Here is a 21601-nt window from a genome sequence, read left to right as displayed (position 1 = left end):
GCGACCCAAATCAAAAAATTAAAAAATGAGTTTATACCGTAAAACCATCTTAAAAAAATATTTTGTTACATTAGTCACACTGTGGTGAAGATGAAATTGTGCAATTAAAGCTCGAATAGCACTGATTCATAAAGGTCCCTTTCATTTTGTTCTTTCAGTTTAAAAATTCTACTCCCGCGTCGAAATATTAACGCCGCATTTATTGTTGAATCTGCATTTGCAAAGACAACACGCTGCCACTGACGGATTAGCATTTGAGCCATTTTCGTTCCGAAAATCATATTCAAAAATCACTAGTAGCAGTAGAGCTCCTTGTGAGTTCGTCCAGGGTAGTACTGCCACATTACCGTGTTACAGTTTTGAAGGGTAAGGGTGCTGGTGAAATTACAGGCACATGGGACTTGTCAACTATGTCTCAGAGAGATGGACGCCGTAGCAGTAGCCTTCGAGCGGCAGTGCTACTGTTATGGACAGGCGTGACGCTTTCCACCGGGTACACGACTTGTTCGACCCGTCGCTTAATATTTAAAAAAAAAAAATTTTTTTAGTAACTTACTTTTTAAAGGGACTTACTTTTTTGTTTCGTGGACTTTCTTCTTTTTTAATTGTGAAACAGGGACCACAAAACAATATCAAGGGTTATGACATCTTGCTTAGCTGATGAACATTAAAAAGACTTAATTCTTAATACGTTAAATGAAAACAAAAAATCGTTAAAAAAAAGACCTATTGGCGACTAGTTTTTGTAAATTATGTTTTTAAATTGTTGAACATTAAAATGATCAGAAACAATTTTCAGTTGTAAAGTTCCATTTTTCCTCATTATTTTCAAAGACTAATAAGGCCATCACCTTTAGTACTTCAAGAGTAGGTAATAAATAAAATAATATGAAAATATGAAAAAACTTGAAATCTTATTTTCTTTTTTATTCCCAAAAAGTTGAAATTTTGTATTGGGACACTTTCATCGTAAAGGTGCAACCTGAAGGTCGGTAAACGTCAAGAAATTAGTTTTGATCGTTGACCACGAATTAATTATTGTAATTTTAATTTAATTTAATTTTTTTTTTATGATTGATTTAGTGTCTGTTTAAGTATATCTAAATGTTTTAAAATGAATGTTGAGCACAGTAATAATTGGGCACAGATATGCCTGTTGTATTAATTTTTAAGTGTTTTTATTTTCCTCACTTTCTGTATCTGATGTCTGTACATTGTGCCATAAATAAAAAATAAAAAATAAAAATAAAATAAATTTTCATCACTTGCTTGGAAATGAAAATATCGTGAGAAAACTTGGATTTCGGAGATAATTGCCGAAATCTTCAAAGATGCGAGAATGTCAAGTTTCCAACCAGTACTTACTATGCAAGTGCAGTGGACTAAACCTTGTGCAAAAAATAGTACTTTACTAACTTACATACGTCTATTGCTGAGCGCACGTTTCTAACAACAGGCTTACGCTTAATTTGACTTATCTACACACGACAACTTTCTGGGTATGGGTTTATTACATGGTGAAATTGAAATAATTAATATCCGTTGAACCTATTAAGGTTCTTACTTCCTAATAATATCTACTCATCTAAAGAAATATTTTAGAATAGTTTAAATTAGCAATAGTGTAAAACCATAAAAAATCTTACCTAAATAAACAAAGTATCAAGATTAGTCGCCTTGCGTACGCGATACGTAATCGTAGCGAAGTCGCAAGCCTTTGGCGGCAACTTTGGCGGCAAAAATATCACCTTTGATTTTCGCCGCCAGCATTTGATTTTATACATGGTGATGTGGATTAGTGGTTAATGTTAGACTCGTTTCGGAGGTCGTGGATTCGATTCTCATAGTTGACTGGCTCTATGGGGTAGTTGTTAGAGTGTTAGGTTTTCTTTGCGGATGTCGTAGATTTGATTCCCATAGTCGACTGCCTCCATAGTCTAGTGGTTAGAGCGTTAGGCTTTCTTTTCGGAAGTCGTGGATTTGATTCCCATAGTCGACTGCCTCTATGGTGTAGTGGTTAGAGTGTTAGGCTTTCGTTTCGGCGGTTGTGGATTTGATTCCCATAGTCGACTGCCTCCATGGTGTAGTGGTTAGTGTTAGGCTTTGTTTTCGGAGGTCGTGGATTTGATTCCTATAGTCGACTGCCTCCATGGTGTAGTGGTTAGAGTGTTAGGCTTTCGTTTCGGAGGTCGTGGATTTGATTCCTATAGTCGACTGCCTCCATGGTGTAGTGGTTAGTGTGTTAGGCTTTCGTTTCGGACGTCGTGAGTTTCCGATGGGTGACTGCCTCCTTAGTGCAGTATATCCGTAATCACTCAGTCAGTTCTTGCATTATGTGGAAGTGGTACGGGTGATGGTCAGAGCTTGTTTACAAACAAAGGCGTATGCAGTGCAACGTTGAAGGTCGTAGACGTAGGATATAGGTATTCGTTTAATGTGTATGTAATGTTGTAATTTGTATCAGGAGAAGGGTCTTATTTCAAAAGGATGGTAATAATTTTAATTTCACCCTGTAGGTACATTATGAAAACGTTACCCTATATTTCAAAATTTGCGTTTCAGTCGGCGTCCTTTGATGTGCCGCCGCTGAGGCAGAGGTGCTATTTTTTAATTTTTTGTAACAGTCTGTAATTGCCGTTTGCGTTGTGAGGACTAAATAGGTGTCATTGTTTTGTTTGTGTCTGTTTTTGTGTTTATTTAAACTATGTCACGCTTAAGCAGTAGTGATTACTAAGAGATGATGTTGTGCGTAGGCGCAGCCGATGGGAGCTTGCGCCAGCCTCGCCAAATTTATTGGGCAAAGTTTATTGATGGCGTCCCAGAAAATCGACGTCGACCATTTCCTGCTGTGGAATGCTTCAGGAAGATGGTTATGAGACTTCATAATAGTGGATCATTCCGTGGTTCCAGTTCTGAAGGCCGGCCGAGTTCACGAGACCCAGAATTCGAGGCAGATGTTTTGGAACATTTTCTCGGCAATCCAAAGACAAGTACTCGTCGTGCTGCGGCAGCCTTTGGTGGTGTGAACCATATGAGTGTGTGGCGTGTGCTACGGGATGATGGCCAGCACCCATACCATTTTCAAAGAACGCAGGAGCTGTTACAAGCGGACTATGATCTACGTTTGGCATTTTGCCGCTGGTACCGCGACCAGGTTGGGAGGTTTCCCGACTTCGCTTCGTCGGTACTGTGGACAGACGAGGCGTCATTTACGCGTGCGGGCATTATCAATATGCATAATGAACATTTTTGGACTCATTTGAATCCCCGCGTATCAAGGGAATCAAATTTTCAACACCAGTGGCGGATTAACGTGTGGGCTGGTATAATAGGTTGTGCCGTCATCGGTCCAGTGTTTTTGCCGGCAAGTCTGAATGGGGCCAATTATTTAAGATTCCTAACAGAAGACTTGGATGACGTTCTGATGGCCCTGCCAGTGACACAATACGTGAGACTCGTGATGGAACACGGGATGACTTTCTAGCACGATGGAGCACCCGCACATTTTGCTCGAAATGTACGTTCCCATTTGAACGACCGTCTCCCGCAGTGGATTGGGCGGGGAGGTCCTGTACCCTGGCCAGCGTGGTCCCCAGACTTGACACCGCTCGATTTTTTTTGTGGGGTCATATAAAAATATTGTTTATGCGGAGTCCTGTGAAAGCGCAGAAGAAATGAGGCAGCGGATCGAAATGGCGTTTAGTCAAATCACTCGGCAGATGCTTCAAAGAGTAGAGCAGTCTCTGTACCGACGCACGGAAATATGCATATTGCATGGAGGTCGGCATTTTGAACCTTACCTGTAAATGTGTGAAATGTGCCAGCAGTGCGTGTAGTGATTGTACTTATTATTCAAAATTATCGTAAACAAGTCAATATTTCGTACATTGTACAACAGTGAATTACAATTCGTAGGAAATTCATTACAACGTGTATGAATTGCACAGTAGGTAAGTACCAATTAAAAAAGTATCCACTATTGTAAAATTGTCGTAAATAAATGTATTAATACAAAATTATGTAGAATGTGTATACGATGAAGGCGTGCGTAACTACGGGCTTAATAAGTAAATAAATATCCTTTAAATTGTATGTAAATAAGTACGTACCTAGGTATGGCATAAAATAACATTGTTAGAAATAATTAGATTTTTCTAGGTATTTAAAGATTTTGTTACTTAATATTAACGTGTTATCAACATATTCAAATCATGTTTTTACAGTGGCATTTCAATTGTAGTCAGCTGTTCTTTCGCCCAGCTTTCGCTCGACGACCGGGGAATCGAGCTATGTATTCGTTGCGAGCTTGCGCAGACACACAATCGCAGTATCCGTAACAAATAAGCATATCAGCATATTCCTCAGGTGTGTACGACGTCATCTTCAACACTTCCGTAGCACAAGTACAAATCAAAGTCCGGTTAACAAGCACAGTAGTCACAAATCGGAAAAAACAGTCCAGAATCGCAGCCAAGTCAAGAAAAAGAGCAAAACGATATCACATCTACTATGTACGAAGCACAAAAGCAGACTGACAAACATAACAATATCCCGTGATATCTCTACAATATTTTTTCTTTCATTCGCACCTACATAAACCGTCGCTTGTCTCACTCGCACGGTGCGTCTTAACTTAAGGACAATAGGCGCGGGACCGTTAGAACTGCTACCTGGAGCGTCCCAACTACTTTTTTTTCCACGAAATGCAATACAAATCCTAGATTGTTATACCTTGTTAGATAGCTGATGAAACGTAGATATTTTATAACTTATCTGCCGATCAACTGCCATAATATTTTTTTTAGATATCCCTTAGAGAAAAATAAACTTCCTAATTTTTTTTTTAATTTCTTAACTTTCTCTTTTCTACTACGGCGTATTATAATAATAATAATAACGCACACACTCAACATAGCCCCGCACTAGGGAAACCCTGTGTCGCGGGTGCCATGGACACACACATAGACAACCACAAATTACACCCAAACTCACGAGAGAAATAATTGTAGGCCATACAAATATTTCTCCCGGCCCGGGAATCGAACCTGGGACCTCTGCGTGGCAGTCCGGTATGGTAACCGTTCGGCCACGGAGGCAGTTATTAACTTAATTAACGTATTGAATTAACTTATTCACTATTTTAATGATTGAGGTCCTAAAGCATTTTTATCACACATGTAAAAATGCAATAATTATAATAATAAGACACACAAAATAAACAAAATTAAATTTAGTAGCCTAAAAATCGGCAATTTTGAATAAAAAAAATAAAAGTCAAATATCTCGAAAAGGGTTAAGTTTAGGGTAGGGTGTTTCATAGTAAAATAAGTCAGAAATGATGAGTACTCCACGCCCTTAACGGATCTAGCACGACTTTTCCTGTAACCCTGTATATACATATACACCTCAATATTCCATTTGGGAATGTTTTATGTCAAATGGGAATATATGGAAATGTCTAATGGAATTTTAAAGTCATTATTTTGTATTTATAAATGTTCACATATTACGAAAAGTGAATTTGCATAAAAAAAAATTTAATTTGAGAGTACATTAAAAAAAAGAAAAAAATGTAATCTAAATCTGGAGATCCCTACGCATTTCCAATCTCAAGATTAATATTAGAAAGAAATTTTTAAAAGGTTTCCAAATAATGTAAGCTGTTTTGTATTTATGCCTTTTGGTATAGAATTAATATCAGTGATTTTGATTTAGGTGAATCTTTAACACTTCCTTTTAATTTTTCAAATAAATAAAATTACTTATATAATAGTAGTAAAGTAACATTATCGATAATCATAAAATCACACATAATTTTGATAATACGTTATTTGCTTAAAACATGGTAAATCAGAAGATGTAACAAGAGACAGTGCCAGTACAAACATGTTTCTAATAATTTAATCTCGAGCTGTTCATATGTTGGCCGCTGTCAATTTCGTTTTAAGGAACTGAAAGTGCCTAGGAATGAGTCTTTTTAATCAAAATTAAATATAAAGTTATTTACCTATAAATGTAACGATGGAATTGCATTATCATGTAGTATATTACATGCATGAAACTATAGTTACGTTCAAAGTTCTATTAAAATTTGCCTCTTCAAAATGAGGCGGAGAAACGAAAATGGTTTTTGATCCTATGTATATATCCTATGAATATGTCCTATGGATATATATTCGGCAGTCCTATAATTTCCAACTATTCTTACTTTCTTTTTTATTTGTAGGTAGCTTTCAAAAATAATAACAATATTGAAATAATAAAAACCTCGTAGTCAATTGTTTTAATAACAGAATATCGAAAATATGTATGCTTACAAGAACAACACTATCTCAAAATAATTGTTATCAACAATCATCAGAATATACTCACAAACAGGCAATCTAAAGTAACCAAAGCAAAATTCGGCAAGACTTATGAATAAACTACTTAAATTAATGTAATTACATGCGATATTTGAGCTATTGTATGATTTATGGGCAGAAAAATAACACATGCCGATGTAATGTAACATTCGGTTGATTTCCGCTTTTTCTACTGCCGCACCCCTTAATGCTGCTGCGACGCATTTTATCAATACTGTATGTGTTGTTCTCACAGTCAATATTTTTGTCCATTTCGTTACAATTCTTGCGAATAATTCACTAAAACATTTGACCAAACATTGGTTTTGACATTTGATGTACTTCCCTTTGACAACCGGAAACGGTTATCAAAGGGTACTACAAAAATGGCAAAATGAGGACAGTTGGCATTTAAGATGACGTTACGTGTCTTCGATTCCCGTGATTGATATAAATCAATGTAATGCAGTAGTTAAACAAAGACTTATTGTTTTTGTTTATGTTTTCAACGTCTAAATGCATCATATACATATAACTTCTGATATAGATACGTCAATATAACATGTCCTTTGGTTTCCATAGTCAAGTTATAACCGCGAAAACATGGCTTTGATGTCTTTGACATTATCATGCAGTGTTGCCTATATTTTCCATCCTCTAAGGCCTATACACACACACAAACACACACACACACACACACGTCACTATTGAGTTCAATATCATATAAATCTATGGACGTCACATAATAGGCTGTGCATTAAAAAAAAATATTGAATACAAATTACAAAATACATTACGGGCAGGTATTTGAAATACCAATTACAAAATACATTTTTAGGGAGTAATTGAAATACAAATACAAAATACGTATTTGTATTTTAAAAACGTATTTCAATTACAAGTAATTCAAATACTGCCCAGCTCTGGCCTATGGTCACGTGATCTACAGATGCCGTCCACGCGGCAGCCCCGCGCCCACCAGTCTGCCAAACGGCACTACACGGCACTAAACTGATCAAACGTGGAGTTGTTACAAACTTTCAAGTGAGTTTTTTAATAATTTGTATTACAATTTGCCTTTTTTTTATTTCACATGTACGGACAACAGCGCATCAGACTACACTTTTTTGTTCGAAAATCGCCTCCAGTGAACGGAACAAGATACGTCAATGTGTAGCCTGATGTGCTGTTGATTGTACACAAGTATTAACAATTTGTGTATTCATTTAGCGTCGTCACCATATTAATAAAATAAATAGACCGTCACCATCATGTGGCAAAGCTCTTGGTCAAGTAATTCCATCAATGCTTTTATTCAAATGATGAAGGCAAAATGGCTGGATTCACTGACACCTGGATCGGTTGCTCAGATGCCACCTAAGGGAAGTATGAATATCGAAGCGTTTATTAATTGGATGCATCATTTTGCAAACTTTAAAGTTTCCGGAGCCTGTTTTCTGATATTCGATTAGGCCAAATGTCATTTAAATGATTCCATCGTGGCTAATAATCGTGGAAATAAACAAGATGGCCGCCATACAAATTTCAAAGTTTCCTATCACGGAAACTATTAGAGATAAGTAGGAGGTGCTGGAAGGAATGTCATAGAGGGTAATAGTGGTCAACTGCCTGTATAAAAAATTCAAAATGGCGGTCGAAGAAAAACTTGGTTCGATCCGGTTGAAAATTGGCATGCGGAGGTTTTTAGAAGTTAATTATCATAATTTGGAGTCAAAATTTTTGTTTTGTTATTTTTAATACGGCTGCCATATAAGTGTCTGCCAAAAGAGACTTGCTCTGATTCGACTAAAAATTGGCATATGGAGGCTTATAGGAGTGCCGGATAAAAATTTGCGGTCAAAATTTGTTTTTCGAAATTTCAAATATGGCCGCCATACAAGCGTTTGTTGGCAGCAGCCTTAGGCTCAACTCACACTGGCGAAGAGTTGAAGCGTCGTGTCGCGTCCTGTTTCTCAACTACAACCCTTGGCGACACGCGTCGTCGCGCGACGACGCTCGCATTAGTGCGCCCGGATCACAGTGTGGTCAGCGTCTGACGCCTCACTGACCTCAAGTGACGCGCGGCGACACGCGTAGTACTGCAAGCAAACAGGTGCACTCAAATGCTATAATGAGTTGTGTCACTATGGTTACACATAAACAAAAATAGACAACACTAGCTATTTTTACAAACCACAGATAAAACACACATTCATGTCATGTCCGTACACAGAATAGGCCTCTAAAAAAAAACCGGTTCTCATGAATATACTAGAGACGGAAAGTTATCGACGGGACGGTATCGATATTTATTACGTACTGGTTAATCACGTGTATGAAAAATGTAATTCCACCTTTCTTAGTTAGATTGGATGTGGAGGATTTCTTTTTGCAATTTTGTGAGTAGTGTAACAGTGGTATTGTTTTACCTGTATTTGCCAGAGGAGATTGCCCATTGACTTACCGATAAATGGATGACAATAAACACAATCCAAAGTCTAATCCAAAAACCGCGAAGAAATGTCCGGACGGAGTTATTCCGGCTTTTCGCGGTCAGCGTTGGAGCCAATGACAAGCATGGCCGGAGTTAACCTATACAAACGTAGTGACATGTGTAGAACTAAAAAGAAACTAAAACATTTAATTTTATTTAAATTTCAATCGCTTGTGGTTCGAAAATTGAAATTAACGTAACGCGTCTCTTTCTGTCTTTTGCGCATGACTTGTGTAGGGCAAGGACAGTTAGCTATTGGTTATTGGTTATTTTTATTGCTTTTGTAATTTATGTGTATTATGTGTAAATACTCGTATATGCACTTTTTTTTCTTAGAATTTATTTTCGTTATTTATAATTTATTACATTATTATTTAATATACAATACGACGAAGAAATCAATTTGAATAAACTTCGTTTCATAATCTTTTGATAAAAATAGGAGCTAAAAGAGCGCGCCGCTTCTCTATAACGAAAAAACAGCGTCCATGAAGTACTGCATTTTTTTGTGTATAGTTGCCTTATAGGATGGAAAAAAATTCCATAGTCTAAGATAGCTGCCTGTTAGTAAATAGGGAACTTCATAGGCATGCTTATGTCAAATGTTCGAATGTTTTCAAATATTTTTTATATAATCGATAAATGGAATCAATGTGATAATTGTGAAAAAAATGACATAAAATAGAAAATTAGCAATTAATGTAAAAAATAGGCTTATGTATGAAATGTAATTTTACCCTTGGCTAGACTGGTTGCAGCAGAGATTTTTTGCGAGTTTGTATAGCGCAAGACGACATGTTTCGTGGAGTACTTGACGCGGTGAATTCGATAATGGAAATGAAAAACATCGATTTGAAAGTAGTGTTTATTGGGCGATAGTTGATTTGTACTTGTACCTTAACAGAGGGGATTGCCTATTGATGACGCCTCCAGTCCTATATGCTCTAAGGTGGCAGAAAAAAATTTGCTCTGATCCCTTTGAAAATTGGCATGTGGATGTTCGATGAGTGTTTGATAATAATTTATGGTCTAATTTTATTTTTCGCCACTCTTCAATATACTATACTATACAATACACTCTGCAATACAAACTTTTTTGGCGGTAGATAAAAATTTCTTCTAACTCGTCTGAAAATGGCAAGGCTTCAATCATAATATTTAGGTAGAAATTTTGTTTCCGCCGTTTTTCGAAATAGCCGCCGTCGTATGGAGGTAATATACAGAGGCGTAATAGGTTACGAGTACAAGATCTCGCAATTGTAAAAATGTAAGGCATACTTCCCGATGCAGTGGAAATGAGATACTTATAATAGCGTTGTTGTAACTCGACCGTCTCTCTGTTAGATTCCTTTTTTTTTTGGAAGCTTTGTCAAAGAGAAATATTTATGGAAAAAAATGCCAAATTTCTGCCGAATTTTCTGTACTATAAATACCAGAATAACGATAACTCTGAGGGCACAATACCCAGAATACTCAGACCAAAACCAACTTAAAAAAAATGTTCATTTCTTAAATTGGCCCCAATCGAGAATGCCTCATCAAGCACCCATAGTACAACCGCTGTGCCAACGAAGAGCATGAGCACACCCCGTAATCTGAAAAACCACTTTCCAGGAAAAGTGCAGAAAAATATTCGGAAAAATGTTTATTTTTCTAAAAAATATAATATTTTCAAAATGGAAATTTTTCTATGAATCACTAGTTGCATGCTCAATAAGTATTATGCTAATGATAAATGTAGTGTTGAAGCATGGACAAATTTCCTTTTTGAAATAATGATATTGTTCAGAAAATTAAATATTTTTCCTATATTTTTACTGTATTTTTCCCTATTTGACCGTTGACACCTGTCAAAGTTGAACATACTGGACGAAAACGATGGAGTCATAGATGTATACTAAATCTATCGATAGAGTAATTAAAGACTTTTTACCTAAATTCTTTTTTTTTTACGATTGCCGCCCTCTGTCATGGTAGCCTAGGGCTAGAATAGAATTCATTTATTACAACGCCGCAACACAAAAATATAAGATAGATGTGAATAAGGCCTAGCCGGAAACAAGGTCCAGTATTAAAAAATGATAGAATAGTTTAATTCGTACAACAGTTCAAGCACTCATAGAAATTATATATGTAACCAGCTAGCAAAGTTGTTTCGGGTCGCGTGCGCCGCCATTTGGTCATTAAGTGTTCAAAAAATCTGTACAGTAGGGCTAGCACAATAGGGCGCGACTAGCGCGAGAGCGACATGAAGCGCGAGATACTGCTATTCTCACATACCGATCCCGCGCTTTATGTCACTCTCGCGCAAATCGCGTCCTATCGTGCTAGCTCTACAAATCGTTGCAACTACATTGCGGATTTTTTGTCATATATAATCGCACTTTTGTCAGCAAGTTTCGCGGTTTATTCTTTGTTTTTACTTTGATGTGATTAGCAAAAATCGACTTATTACGGAAACGTATATTCTTACGTTTTGTTATAATATGTCTATTTTTACATTATATATGTTCATTATTTATGAAAATTTACTACTAGAGCTTCATAATTACTGCTGTAGTGGGTTATAAGGCCCTTATTTAACGTATGAGATTTTAATAGTCTAATTTAAAAACAAAGAATAACTTCTAATGCTGTTTATCATACTTGTTCGTTATAGGACAATCAAAGAGTTTAATATTATAATTCACGTTAATTAGAACTTCAAAAGATATTTCTAAAAGAAGAACGTAATGAGCCTTCGAATTATATTTTTCCAATTTTTATATTGTAACTCTGAGAGGAAATCGAAGACCCATTATAAAAAAACCGTCCTCAAAAGTGGCCCTTCGCATTTCCTCCATCACTTCTCAATGAAATTTTTTTTAAGACACAAATTGACTCTAAAATGTTTCGTGCGTTTTTTAATCGAAAAGGATGTTTATTATAAGATGTATAAATTATTATTATTACTCGTAATATTAAGAAAAGTAGAACCTGTTCCTAGACGAAGCGGAAAAAGTTTTATGATCTGTGAGATGATGTCACTTTGACAGGACTCGCTTTGGACCTTTTGGAGGGAAAAGTGTCGTTTTATTTTGATTTTCAATTATTTTGTGAAATCTAGTTTAAAGTGGAATAGGATAGTGCTATTGTGCTTTAAGGGCTATACTACACGGGCGGTTGTCCCGCCGCGGGAATCCGCTTCTGAACCGCACTAGACTCAATTATATATGGACATTATATGCTACAAACTGCACTGCGCGGTTTCCCGCCGCGGTTTGCAGGCGGGAGAAATTCGACCGCCGCATACAGCGTCAAACCGGGGCGCTGTTAACCGCCGTTTAAAACTACACGGGTGGTTATCCGCTATTGCGTCATTCTGCGCGGGACCTTCTCGCTCGCTCGTCGTGTGTGCGCTTGCGTGGCTAGTGCCGCGTCAAAATGTTCGACACAGAGCGTTTTATTATTGAAGTACAAGAAAGACCTGCTTTATATGAAGTGAAGTCGAAGGAATACGCCAATCGGGAATTAAAAGCGAAGTCATGGCTGGAGATAGGACAGGAAGTGGTTGCTCATTGGGCTGATTTAGGCCCAGAAGAAAATAACAAAGCTGGTAAGTTTACTTATTATTTTATTTCTTATTTTAATGTATCGTCCTGTTTTGCCAAGGAAGCGCTCCAGGGCCATTGAAATATTGAACAACCGAATCTCTTACTGAAATGCCACTAGATCGGCCTCCAACTGCCTGGACTTCGTCGAATTCTTCCATATCACATCGAATCGTATCTTCAAATTGATAACCATCTCTGCGTCTTACGAAATTGTGTAATACAAGCAGCTTTTATAATGTGTTTTGCACTCTGTGGATTGATTATGATGCTTGAATGAAAAATTCGCCACTTGTTACTGAGGATACCAAATGCACATTCCACAAAGCGGCGGGCTCTAGACAGTCGATAGTTAAAAAATTTCTAAGGCGTGTCTGTTTCGTAAAGAAAATGCTCTCATAACATTTTTTATTCAAACCGAATGCAGCATCACCTACAAATACAAAAGGCAGACGAGGATTTCCTATATTGTTAGGAAGATGAATTGGCTCCGGTAAATCCAATTGAGAACGAGTTAACTTTTGCCCGAAATTTGAACTTTTAAAAATTGAAGAGTCACTTTGTCGACCTGGAGCACCAATGTCAATGAATGTAAAACAGTAGTCTGCGTCAACCACTGCCAATAAAATAATCGAATGATATTTTTTATAATTATAATATTTAGATCCAGCATTCGGAGGGCAAACAATTCTAATATGTTTGCCGTCAATGGCGCCAACGCAATCAGGAAAGTTCGCTTTTTTGTAAAATTTCTGAGCTATGTTTATCCATTTTTCCTTATTTGGTTTTGGCATCTCTAAAGGTGCTGATTCTTGACAAATAGCTTGACAGGTTTCTTTTACATTTAATGGTATAGTTTTTCGAGAAATTTGAAAATCGTACTCCAAATCAGTGAAAGTTGCTCCCGAAGCCAAATATCTGGAAAATAAATAAATGCCACATTAATAATACATTTCTTTTTTGCAGTAAAGGACCTAATGAAGAAGTGGAAGAATATAAGAGATAGTTATAAAAAAGAAGTAAATTTAGAAACTACCCCAGTGTCGGGACAATCAGCTCCAAAAAAAAACGATATATTTATTATGAGTTGTTGTTCTTTTTACGCTCTAGCGTCAGTACTGCACAAGAACGTGAGTCCAACGTATCTCCAATACCTTCGAATTCATCACAAAATCAGGATTTTGAAGAAGATAATTTGATGAGACCACCGCGACAAAACCGAGTTCCTACCAAAAGAAAGAAACAAATGGAAAGTACCCAAATTCCTCAAATAACAAAAATTTTGAACGAAAGTTTACAATTACAAAAGTTAAATAACGATAGTGACGCAAAAGGAAATTGAGCATTTCATATGTCCTTTGTACCCATTATGGATTCCATGACTCCTGATTTGGCTATGGAAACTAGATATGTAATTAGGAATTTATTCAGAAATATACAAAGAAACGAAAGAAACCGCAGTATTACTAGTGTCGCATCGTCACAAAACGATACTGCTTCGGACACATCAACGGAAAATGATGATTATTTTAATGTTCTGCATTACTTACTCCAATAAAATAATGTTATTTTATTTACCTGAAAGTTACAGCCAAACGTTCCGCAGGTGTGATGGATCTTCGCATATTTGTATCCTGTTTCTTAATACGTTGGCTTATAATTGATAGAAGTTCATCAAATGAGTTCACAGACATTCTATAGTAAGAGAAAAACTTACGAGGGTTATCACGGTGTGCACTAAACATTGAATGAAATATTCCCGAAGTTAAACGGTTACTTAACACTGGTTCCACCCAAACATTGCGGTTTACTTTATTTTTTAATAATTCTAATAATATAAGAGCTGCAAGCGCAGTTATCATTGGCTTGGATCCATGTTGAAATGAACACAAAACACAGCGGTCGTCCCGTGTAGTTTGCTGGTTTGCGGGAGCTTTGTCGAGCGAATTCCCGCGGCGGGAGAACCGCCCGTGTAGTATAGCCCTAATCGAAGATTAAAACGCGAAATTATACGAATCTCGAACTAAAATACCCGTATCGGCCCGTTTTAAGGAATCCCGAGTCAATCCAAGCACGCCGCCTCAAATTGCCTATCCTCGTTGTGGCGGATATTTACAGAAACTAAATTAAATTTCATGTTTAGCCTGATGGCTTTGCCAAAGCCTTAATAAATTAAAAAAAAATATTTTGACAGTGACAGTTGTTTGTTTACGTTTTGAAGTCAATTGACATTTTAGTCATTTTATGATTTCGATTTCATCATTTTCATTTCACAGTATAGAGCGATGTGGAATCGAATCCGGTCTACCGATGTACGTTACTGACACAGTACACAGTTTCGTTAACATATAAATGATAATAAAAACTAAGAAGTTGAAGATACCCCTCGACTATATAAAGGAAAATGGCCGATGTAGTAAGTAAGTATTGTACGAAGTCACGTACATTTTAACCATTTACATTTTTATATTATCTTATGATATGACAGTGAATGTTTCACTAATTATTTCTTACTATACTTAAAACTTTTCTCAATACGGTTTATATGTACCGCATGTTAACCTGTACAAATTATCAAAATTTGCAATTAAAATTACAATTTTAATGTTGAAAAAGATCATGAATAATATTGCGCAATGAAAGTGATTCATAATTCCAGGTTTCACAACATGGCCTAAGCATCAGAATCCATTCTACATGCTGCAAACAAATTTTGTAAATTTCGAAGTAAAAGCTCCACGAAATGCTCTTCTAAAACTTGGGAGAAAACCTAATATTCGTAGTGATATTTTGGTAAGTTCGATCAGATGAAGAGGGCTCTATGAAAACGGATAGATATTTTTTTCTTGCAAATTGTTTTTAATGCTCCAACAAATGGATGTTGGATCTAATACGAAAACCACGAAAAAATGTCCGAAGTTAACTATACAAACATAGTGACATGTAACAAAATATAAAAAAACTAAAACATTTCATTTAAATTGTAACATCATTGCAGTACTGCCTAATTTTGCTTGCAACAATTCAAGGGCCTAAGAACACCGTATTCAGCTTCTACTGAAAATGTAAAAAAATTCGCCATATTTAGCTTCGCCTGAAAATTACTTGAACATGAGAGTAACGGAGCAGCCTTATTGTAAATATTAATTCATTTTTATATATATTATTTGTCGAATTTTGTACAAATTCACTTAAAGTAATAATAAAGAGTTGGGCAGATACATACATACAAATATTACAAATGTCGAAATAAGGGTGAACTATAAGAAATGTACCGATATTCCAACGTAAACTCAAATATCCATAATTCCAAAAACTGATTTATAATAAAACCATTATGCTTTCAAGTAATTTTGATGCTTTTCACAATGACAAATATAGCTTTTCTTTTGTAATATTCCTAAAAAAATACATTTGACATTATGAAAATTCAAGCTAACGTTATTTTGGGCAAATGTATTTTCTAACTTCTGATAGGTAATCCAAAGCCGTAAAACGAGTACAACAATATTTTGTTAGTTATTGCTAACGTTGAATAAACAATCATTTTAAAAATAAGATCAAAATCAAAACGACTATAGTTTCTTTGTTCTAAATAGTTCAATCGATAGTTTAAACAATTGAAAATGACCAAGAAACTGACATAATGAGTCTCTTTCCATCTTTTGCGCATGCATTGTGTAGAAAAGGGCAGTTAGCTATTTGATTATTTTGTTTGCTTTTGTAATTTATATTTCCGATTCATTTATATATAATTTAATTACTATACAACTGCACAAAATAACACTTTTAAATGATAACTATGATAACACAATGTATTTGTATAGTGAAAATATAATACAAAATCCTGCTTTAACACTTTACTGCAGTAATTTTTGCAAGTTATTATTATATAGTACTGCATGATTGACAACTGCGCTGTTAGTCGAACAAACGAAACTTTTGCGTGATTGGCGCTCCGTGTGCGATTTAATTTTAAAAATTTGCGGACAGTTTAAAGCGCGAACCTGACGTCCATTTGTTGGTAGGTTAATGCTCATTTTAGGTAGATTGCATCTAATTAAACACTTTTTAGTGTTATAAATTTTCCTTTATGGTTAACGAGAAAGTTGCTCTAACTGAGTTTTGCAATTGTTCTCTTTAGATGACCTACATGTTCAGAAAGGCCTTAAATTCAAGTCTGACTATGCGACCACAAAGAAAACGTTACAAATTGATGAAAAGTGGTGATGTTTATTTAAATCTACTCAACTTGAAAGTAGCATTAAATGTAACTAATAACAAAATTTAAAAATCAACTGAAATTTTCCTGTTACTTAATTTGTAAAAAATAATTTTATTGAAGATCTTGATGTTACTACCATTATGTTTTGTGAAATTACTTCACTGCTTCACTAGTTCATTATAATTATTAAAACAAAGATCAAACACAAAGAAAAATTCCTTCAATCAGACAGAATATCGGAAGTCTACTAAACACAAATATAAAAAACAATCATGAAGAAGTGAGACATGTAAATGTTAGTCTGTGGACTGTCAGGAGGAGACTTATAGAAGTTGGAATGCACTGCTAAAGGTGGGTTGGGGACATAAATTACTATGTGGGCACACACAAGCAAGGTTGAGGTTTGCCAAAAATAGAAAAAAACTCTTAGGGTCGTATTCTAGAACTCTACTCAATGCTCAAGTCAGGATTGTAATTGAAACACAAACACTGGAAATACGACCGTAATGGCAGGAACTTGAGTATGACTTCGAGTGCTTTAAACCATACTCAAATCCTGACTTGAGCATTGAGTAGAGTTCTAGAATACGACCCATAATACACAATGATTCAGGGAAATCATAATTCCTCATGTGCAGCCAGCACTAGCTTTCTCTGCTGCTGCTGTATTCATTGACAATAATGCTCAAGTACAACGAGTGGGCGAAGTAGACTCTTACCTGACTGAGGTTAGGATTTGCTATTTAGATTGGCCAACACCAAACGATCCTGACCTAAGTTCCATTGAGCATCTGTAGGACGTTCTAAAACGGCGTGTTGGAGATGTACATCCCGCCCCACAGAATATCCAAGAGCTCAACACTGCTGATTATGGCTGAATTTGTATACCTGAAGATAAAGCATGCCACGCACAATTGCAGAAGTTATCTTGGCAAGAGGAGGACATACTCGATACTACGTTACGATTTTCTTTTGTAACTATAGCTTAATTAAGGGTAGTTGTCAGATAAAGATCAGTGAGTTTCTAAGTACAAAACAAAGAAAAAATCAAATTCAGAAAGGTTAATCTATATACAAAGTTATATGACTATTTCTAAAATAATTGTACGTAACGAAAAGCACATTACGAAATACGACAAAAAAATTTAACATTAAGCTTATTATACATTGGCAAAATATAATATTGACATATCTGCCTACTGCCATACTCATTCTTTTTCGCATTGTCGAGGTCGGGTAATAACTGTGTACACAGCTTTATCCCGTTATGTAACGAAATGCATAAACATGTAACGTAATAATAGTACAAACATGATTATAACGATAATAACAGTTTTTAAATGCCAATGGTTTGTTATTAACCTGATATTACAAATGTAATACGCTTATTAAACATTTAATTTACATGTATTACGAAGGGTTAAATAAATCAAGACTCACCTTATCATGAAAAAGTTCTTTTGGTACTATTGACTATTGAGTCACGAAAATATCACGTTTGGACAGATTGTCCTGAAAAATATGGCCGAGGACGGCAAACCAACAGCCAATAAGGATAATTCTAGTGGTGCCCATGCAAAAATCTAAGGGATGAGTTCGGAAATTAAGTGAAAGTGGAAATTAAGCGTAACGATAGAAAAGTAAATCGGTTTGACTCATTTTGTTTTTGGCATATTACTTAAATTTTCATACAGAAACTACATTCAATCAAGGTCTGTAATACAAAACATGCACCTTATTATTGTGACATTTCGTATTTTATGAATGAAGTGACTATTGTTAAGAAAAAGTTAAAATAATTAATGAAATAGTAAGATTACAATTTTCGTTCTTCATAGTATTAAAAACTAACGTGTTTTTCTTTAAAATGTTCCTATGTATTTTTAATGACTGAATAACAACACAGTATTTTTGTTTAATATTTCGGGGCACTCCTTTTTTAGTAAATGTACATATATTTTGAGAAATGGCCATTTAATCTCTGTAAATAATTTTCAATACCGTAGCAACCTAATGGTTTGACCTACTGTCTTTCAAGCAAATGTCGTCGGCTCGAATGCGAGCGTGACGCAACGAACAAGTCTTGCGCCTGATGGTAAGCTACACGCCTGTCCATAACAATTTGCAGTGCCATTCGGAGCATTAAATCGCAAGGATCTGAGGAGCACTGCTACTGCGCCCGTCACGCTGAGACATAAGTTGATAAGTCCCGTGTGCCTGTAATTTCACCAGCACCCTTACCCTTCAAAACCGGAACACAGTAATGCTGACATTACTGCTTGGCAGCAGAAATAGATAAGGTGGCAGTACTAACCTGGATGAACTGTCTCACAAGGAGCTCTACTGCTATTAAAATACAATCATAGATTGTCATGTAATCATTTCTAGCAATATGAAACTGTTTTATTTTGCCTAATCAAAAGTTCACATTAATGGAAGTTACGAGATTTACGAATTTTGCCGACGATATTTATTACTTATCCCAAAGTATTAAAAAGGATGGCTCACTGTACCTACTTAGGTACTTTTTGGCTCAATGAGTCTTGAGTCTCCAATTTGGTTGTTACGCAATATATTTGATCGAAAGTTGTTATACCTATATAAAATTTGAAAGTAACCTAAATATTAATCTGTTTTAGATTGGTATCGGCGACGGTGGAAACAGTTGCTGGATAATGAAAGATGAAAATAACGTAAGCTCAGCATTTGTAGATAATGTAATAACATCTATGCAATATCGAAGATTCTGGGTTACCTGGACTGGGGGACTTATAAAACTAGGTTGTGATGGAGAAACAACACCTATAGTAACATTAACAAATGAGTACCCAGATCTCAGTTATGTTGCATTTGGTGTGCTGAGAGAAATCAATCCTGTAGAATGGAAATTAGAATGTGAGTTCAGAGCTACATACCTGTTTTATGTTCTCATCCATAATTTTGTTTCAATTTGATTCGTTTTTTTTTGTTTTATTTTGGTTGTGAAATTTGTTGCTCTAGTACCACCTGTGATAACAACACCAGAATGTAAACTTATTTCTGGAGGGAAACTTAAATGGGTACGTGCAGAGGATCAGCTACCCGTAGGTGCCTTGATCGGCGGTTTTGAAAATGAAACGCTATACATTATTAGAGCAGCACATATGCATTCATTGACCCCAGGGAAATTTGTGTCATCACAAGGTACAGCTTATATACCTTGGGGTGGTAATGAACATCCAAAAAGTGAATTTGAGGTATGTTGTTTTTTTTTACTTTACTATTTATACATGAACTGATACATGAAGATCTTTTGATAAATTTCGATAATACCTGTTTCGCTCTTTAGGTATTATGTGGGTATGATTGTACCTGGATACAATCTTGTGAAGACAGAGTACCAGTGGGAGCTTTCGTTGGCGGTTTTTCAGAAGTACGTCATGAAACTTTATACATAGGGAGGGCTGAACACAATGGATATTTGATCCCTGGAAAGGTTCAGCCTTCTCACAAAGTGTGTTATATATCATTTGATGGCAGAGAAATAGGAAAAAAAAATTATGAGATTTTAATGACCCAAATACTACTGTGAGGCATGATGTCACCGTTTGGTAATTTTAATTGTACTAGTCACCCGTGGCCATGTGACTTGTAAATAGCCTGAAACATTGGTTTGTTTGAAGAAAGAAATATACGCGATTTACATCTGAAAACTAGTTTCATTTCCAATATATTTGTTATTGTTCGTTAGTTTATACATCTAATTAATTATATTTATATGTCTACTACAAGTAAGAGTGTTTTGGGGTATTTTGTTGTATTTATACATGAACTGATAGAGCTTTTCTAATACATTTAGTTTGTTCCTTTTTCGCATTTTAGGTGTTATGTGGATATAATTGTACATGGGTACAAACTTGTGGAGACAGAGTACCAGTGGGAGCTTTCGCTGGTGGTTTCTCAGAAGTACATCATGAAACTTTATATATAGGGAGGGTTGAACACAATGGACATTTGATCCCCGGTAAGGTTGCGCCTTCACACAAAGTGTGTTACATATCGTTTGTTGGCAAAGAAATTGCAAAAAATAGCTTCGAAATTTTGATCGACTCAAATGTAACTGTGGACCCCACGACCTAAATTTCAGTTCAGATTCAATAATCGGTCAATCATCTTCATTTTTTTTTTTGTTTTATTTTTATCTTATTATATTAATTGTCTATAATACCAGATTATACAGCTATAGAGAGATAGCAGTGTTGAAAGTTTCCGTCCTCTAAGGTTGAAAGGCTGCACAGGCGCTACACTTAGCGCCCAGTTATAAGACGCGAAAGTTTTTGCGCGGCGACCGCCCAGTTACCACGCTTTCACGTACATTAATGGCGAATCTGAATTCTATTTACTAGTCGACAACATTTAAATTCCTCAGAATAATACAACTGCACGGTGGCCGCGCGGCCGCTGCGTAGACCAAAGCAATTTCGCACGCGCGTTCATTTAAATTCAAACATAAATGCTAAATAAATAGAGCGTATTTTGCCATGAGCGTATTAGGTAGATGCATGCGGTCCGTACGCGGCTGCCACGCGGTCTCCGCGCGTCGTGAGCGCGATGAAATTCGTGTCGAATAAACGCGCCCTAATAATGTTAATTCACGTGGACAGTGCCTCAGAGTCAGAACAAAACAATAATGATAGTTATATAATTGAACACACTTTTGAAACTTTCGGTCAGATCGGAGACTACAACTGCATTTATTACACGTTGACGATCAATGGCGTTGACAATAATATTTAGGTAATTTTAATTTTTGATTCAGTCCTTGTTATCGTGGACTATATAGTAACTATAAGGAAATTGTTAACTGAAACTTATTTTTAAATTAAATTTTAAGCGTACAAATCTTAAAATTGTCTCTAAGTTTATCCTTTTTATTTTTCTCTACTTCATTAAATATATTTTAATGTTA

General features: G+C 35.9%; 1 protein-coding gene across 2 annotated transcripts; it reads left to right on the top strand.

Moving 5' to 3' along the window:
* The first annotated feature begins 14719 nt into the window (after positions 1 to 14719).
* LOC113230218 lies at positions 14720 to 21566 on the top strand. Of its 2 annotated transcripts, XM_026464039.1 has the most exons (6): positions 14720 to 14848; positions 15088 to 15221; positions 19293 to 19548; positions 19654 to 19889; positions 19982 to 20065; positions 20515 to 21565. In XM_026464039.1, exons 1-6 carry the CDS (start codon positions 14833 to 14835, stop codon positions 20770 to 20772), a joined length of 984 nt encoding a protein of 327 aa, XP_026319824.1. In that variant the 5' UTR covers positions 14720 to 14832; the 3' UTR covers positions 20773 to 21565. The 2 variants fall into 2 exon arrangements, with proteins under 2 accessions (XP_026319824.1, XP_026319825.1); XM_026464040.1 differs by lacking the exon at positions 19982 to 20065 and having other exon boundaries at positions 20515 to 21566.
* Positions 21567 to 21601: the final 35 nt, after the last annotated feature.

The sequence above is a fragment of the Hyposmocoma kahamanoa genome, unplaced genomic scaffold, assembly GCF_003589595.1.
Source record: "Hyposmocoma kahamanoa isolate Upper Pololo Valley unplaced genomic scaffold, ASM358959v1 63, whole genome shotgun sequence".
Taxonomy (NCBI): domain Eukaryota; kingdom Metazoa; phylum Arthropoda; class Insecta; order Lepidoptera; family Cosmopterigidae; genus Hyposmocoma; species Hyposmocoma kahamanoa.
The sequence above is the reverse complement of the archived record's forward strand: the minus strand, read 5'-3'. Positions and strand labels throughout refer to the sequence as shown.

Excerpts from the sequence above, each read along its gene's own strand:
- LOC113230218 (XM_026464039.1), top strand. Across the intron at positions 15,222-19,292 it reads ATATTCGTAGTGATATTTTG|ATTGGTATCGGCGACGGTGG; the intron begins GTAAGTTCGATC and ends AATCTGTTTTAG. Across the intron at positions 20,066-20,514 it reads TCGTTGGCGGTTTTTCAGAA|GTGTTATGTGGATATAATTG; the intron begins GTACGTCATGAA and ends TTCGCATTTTAG.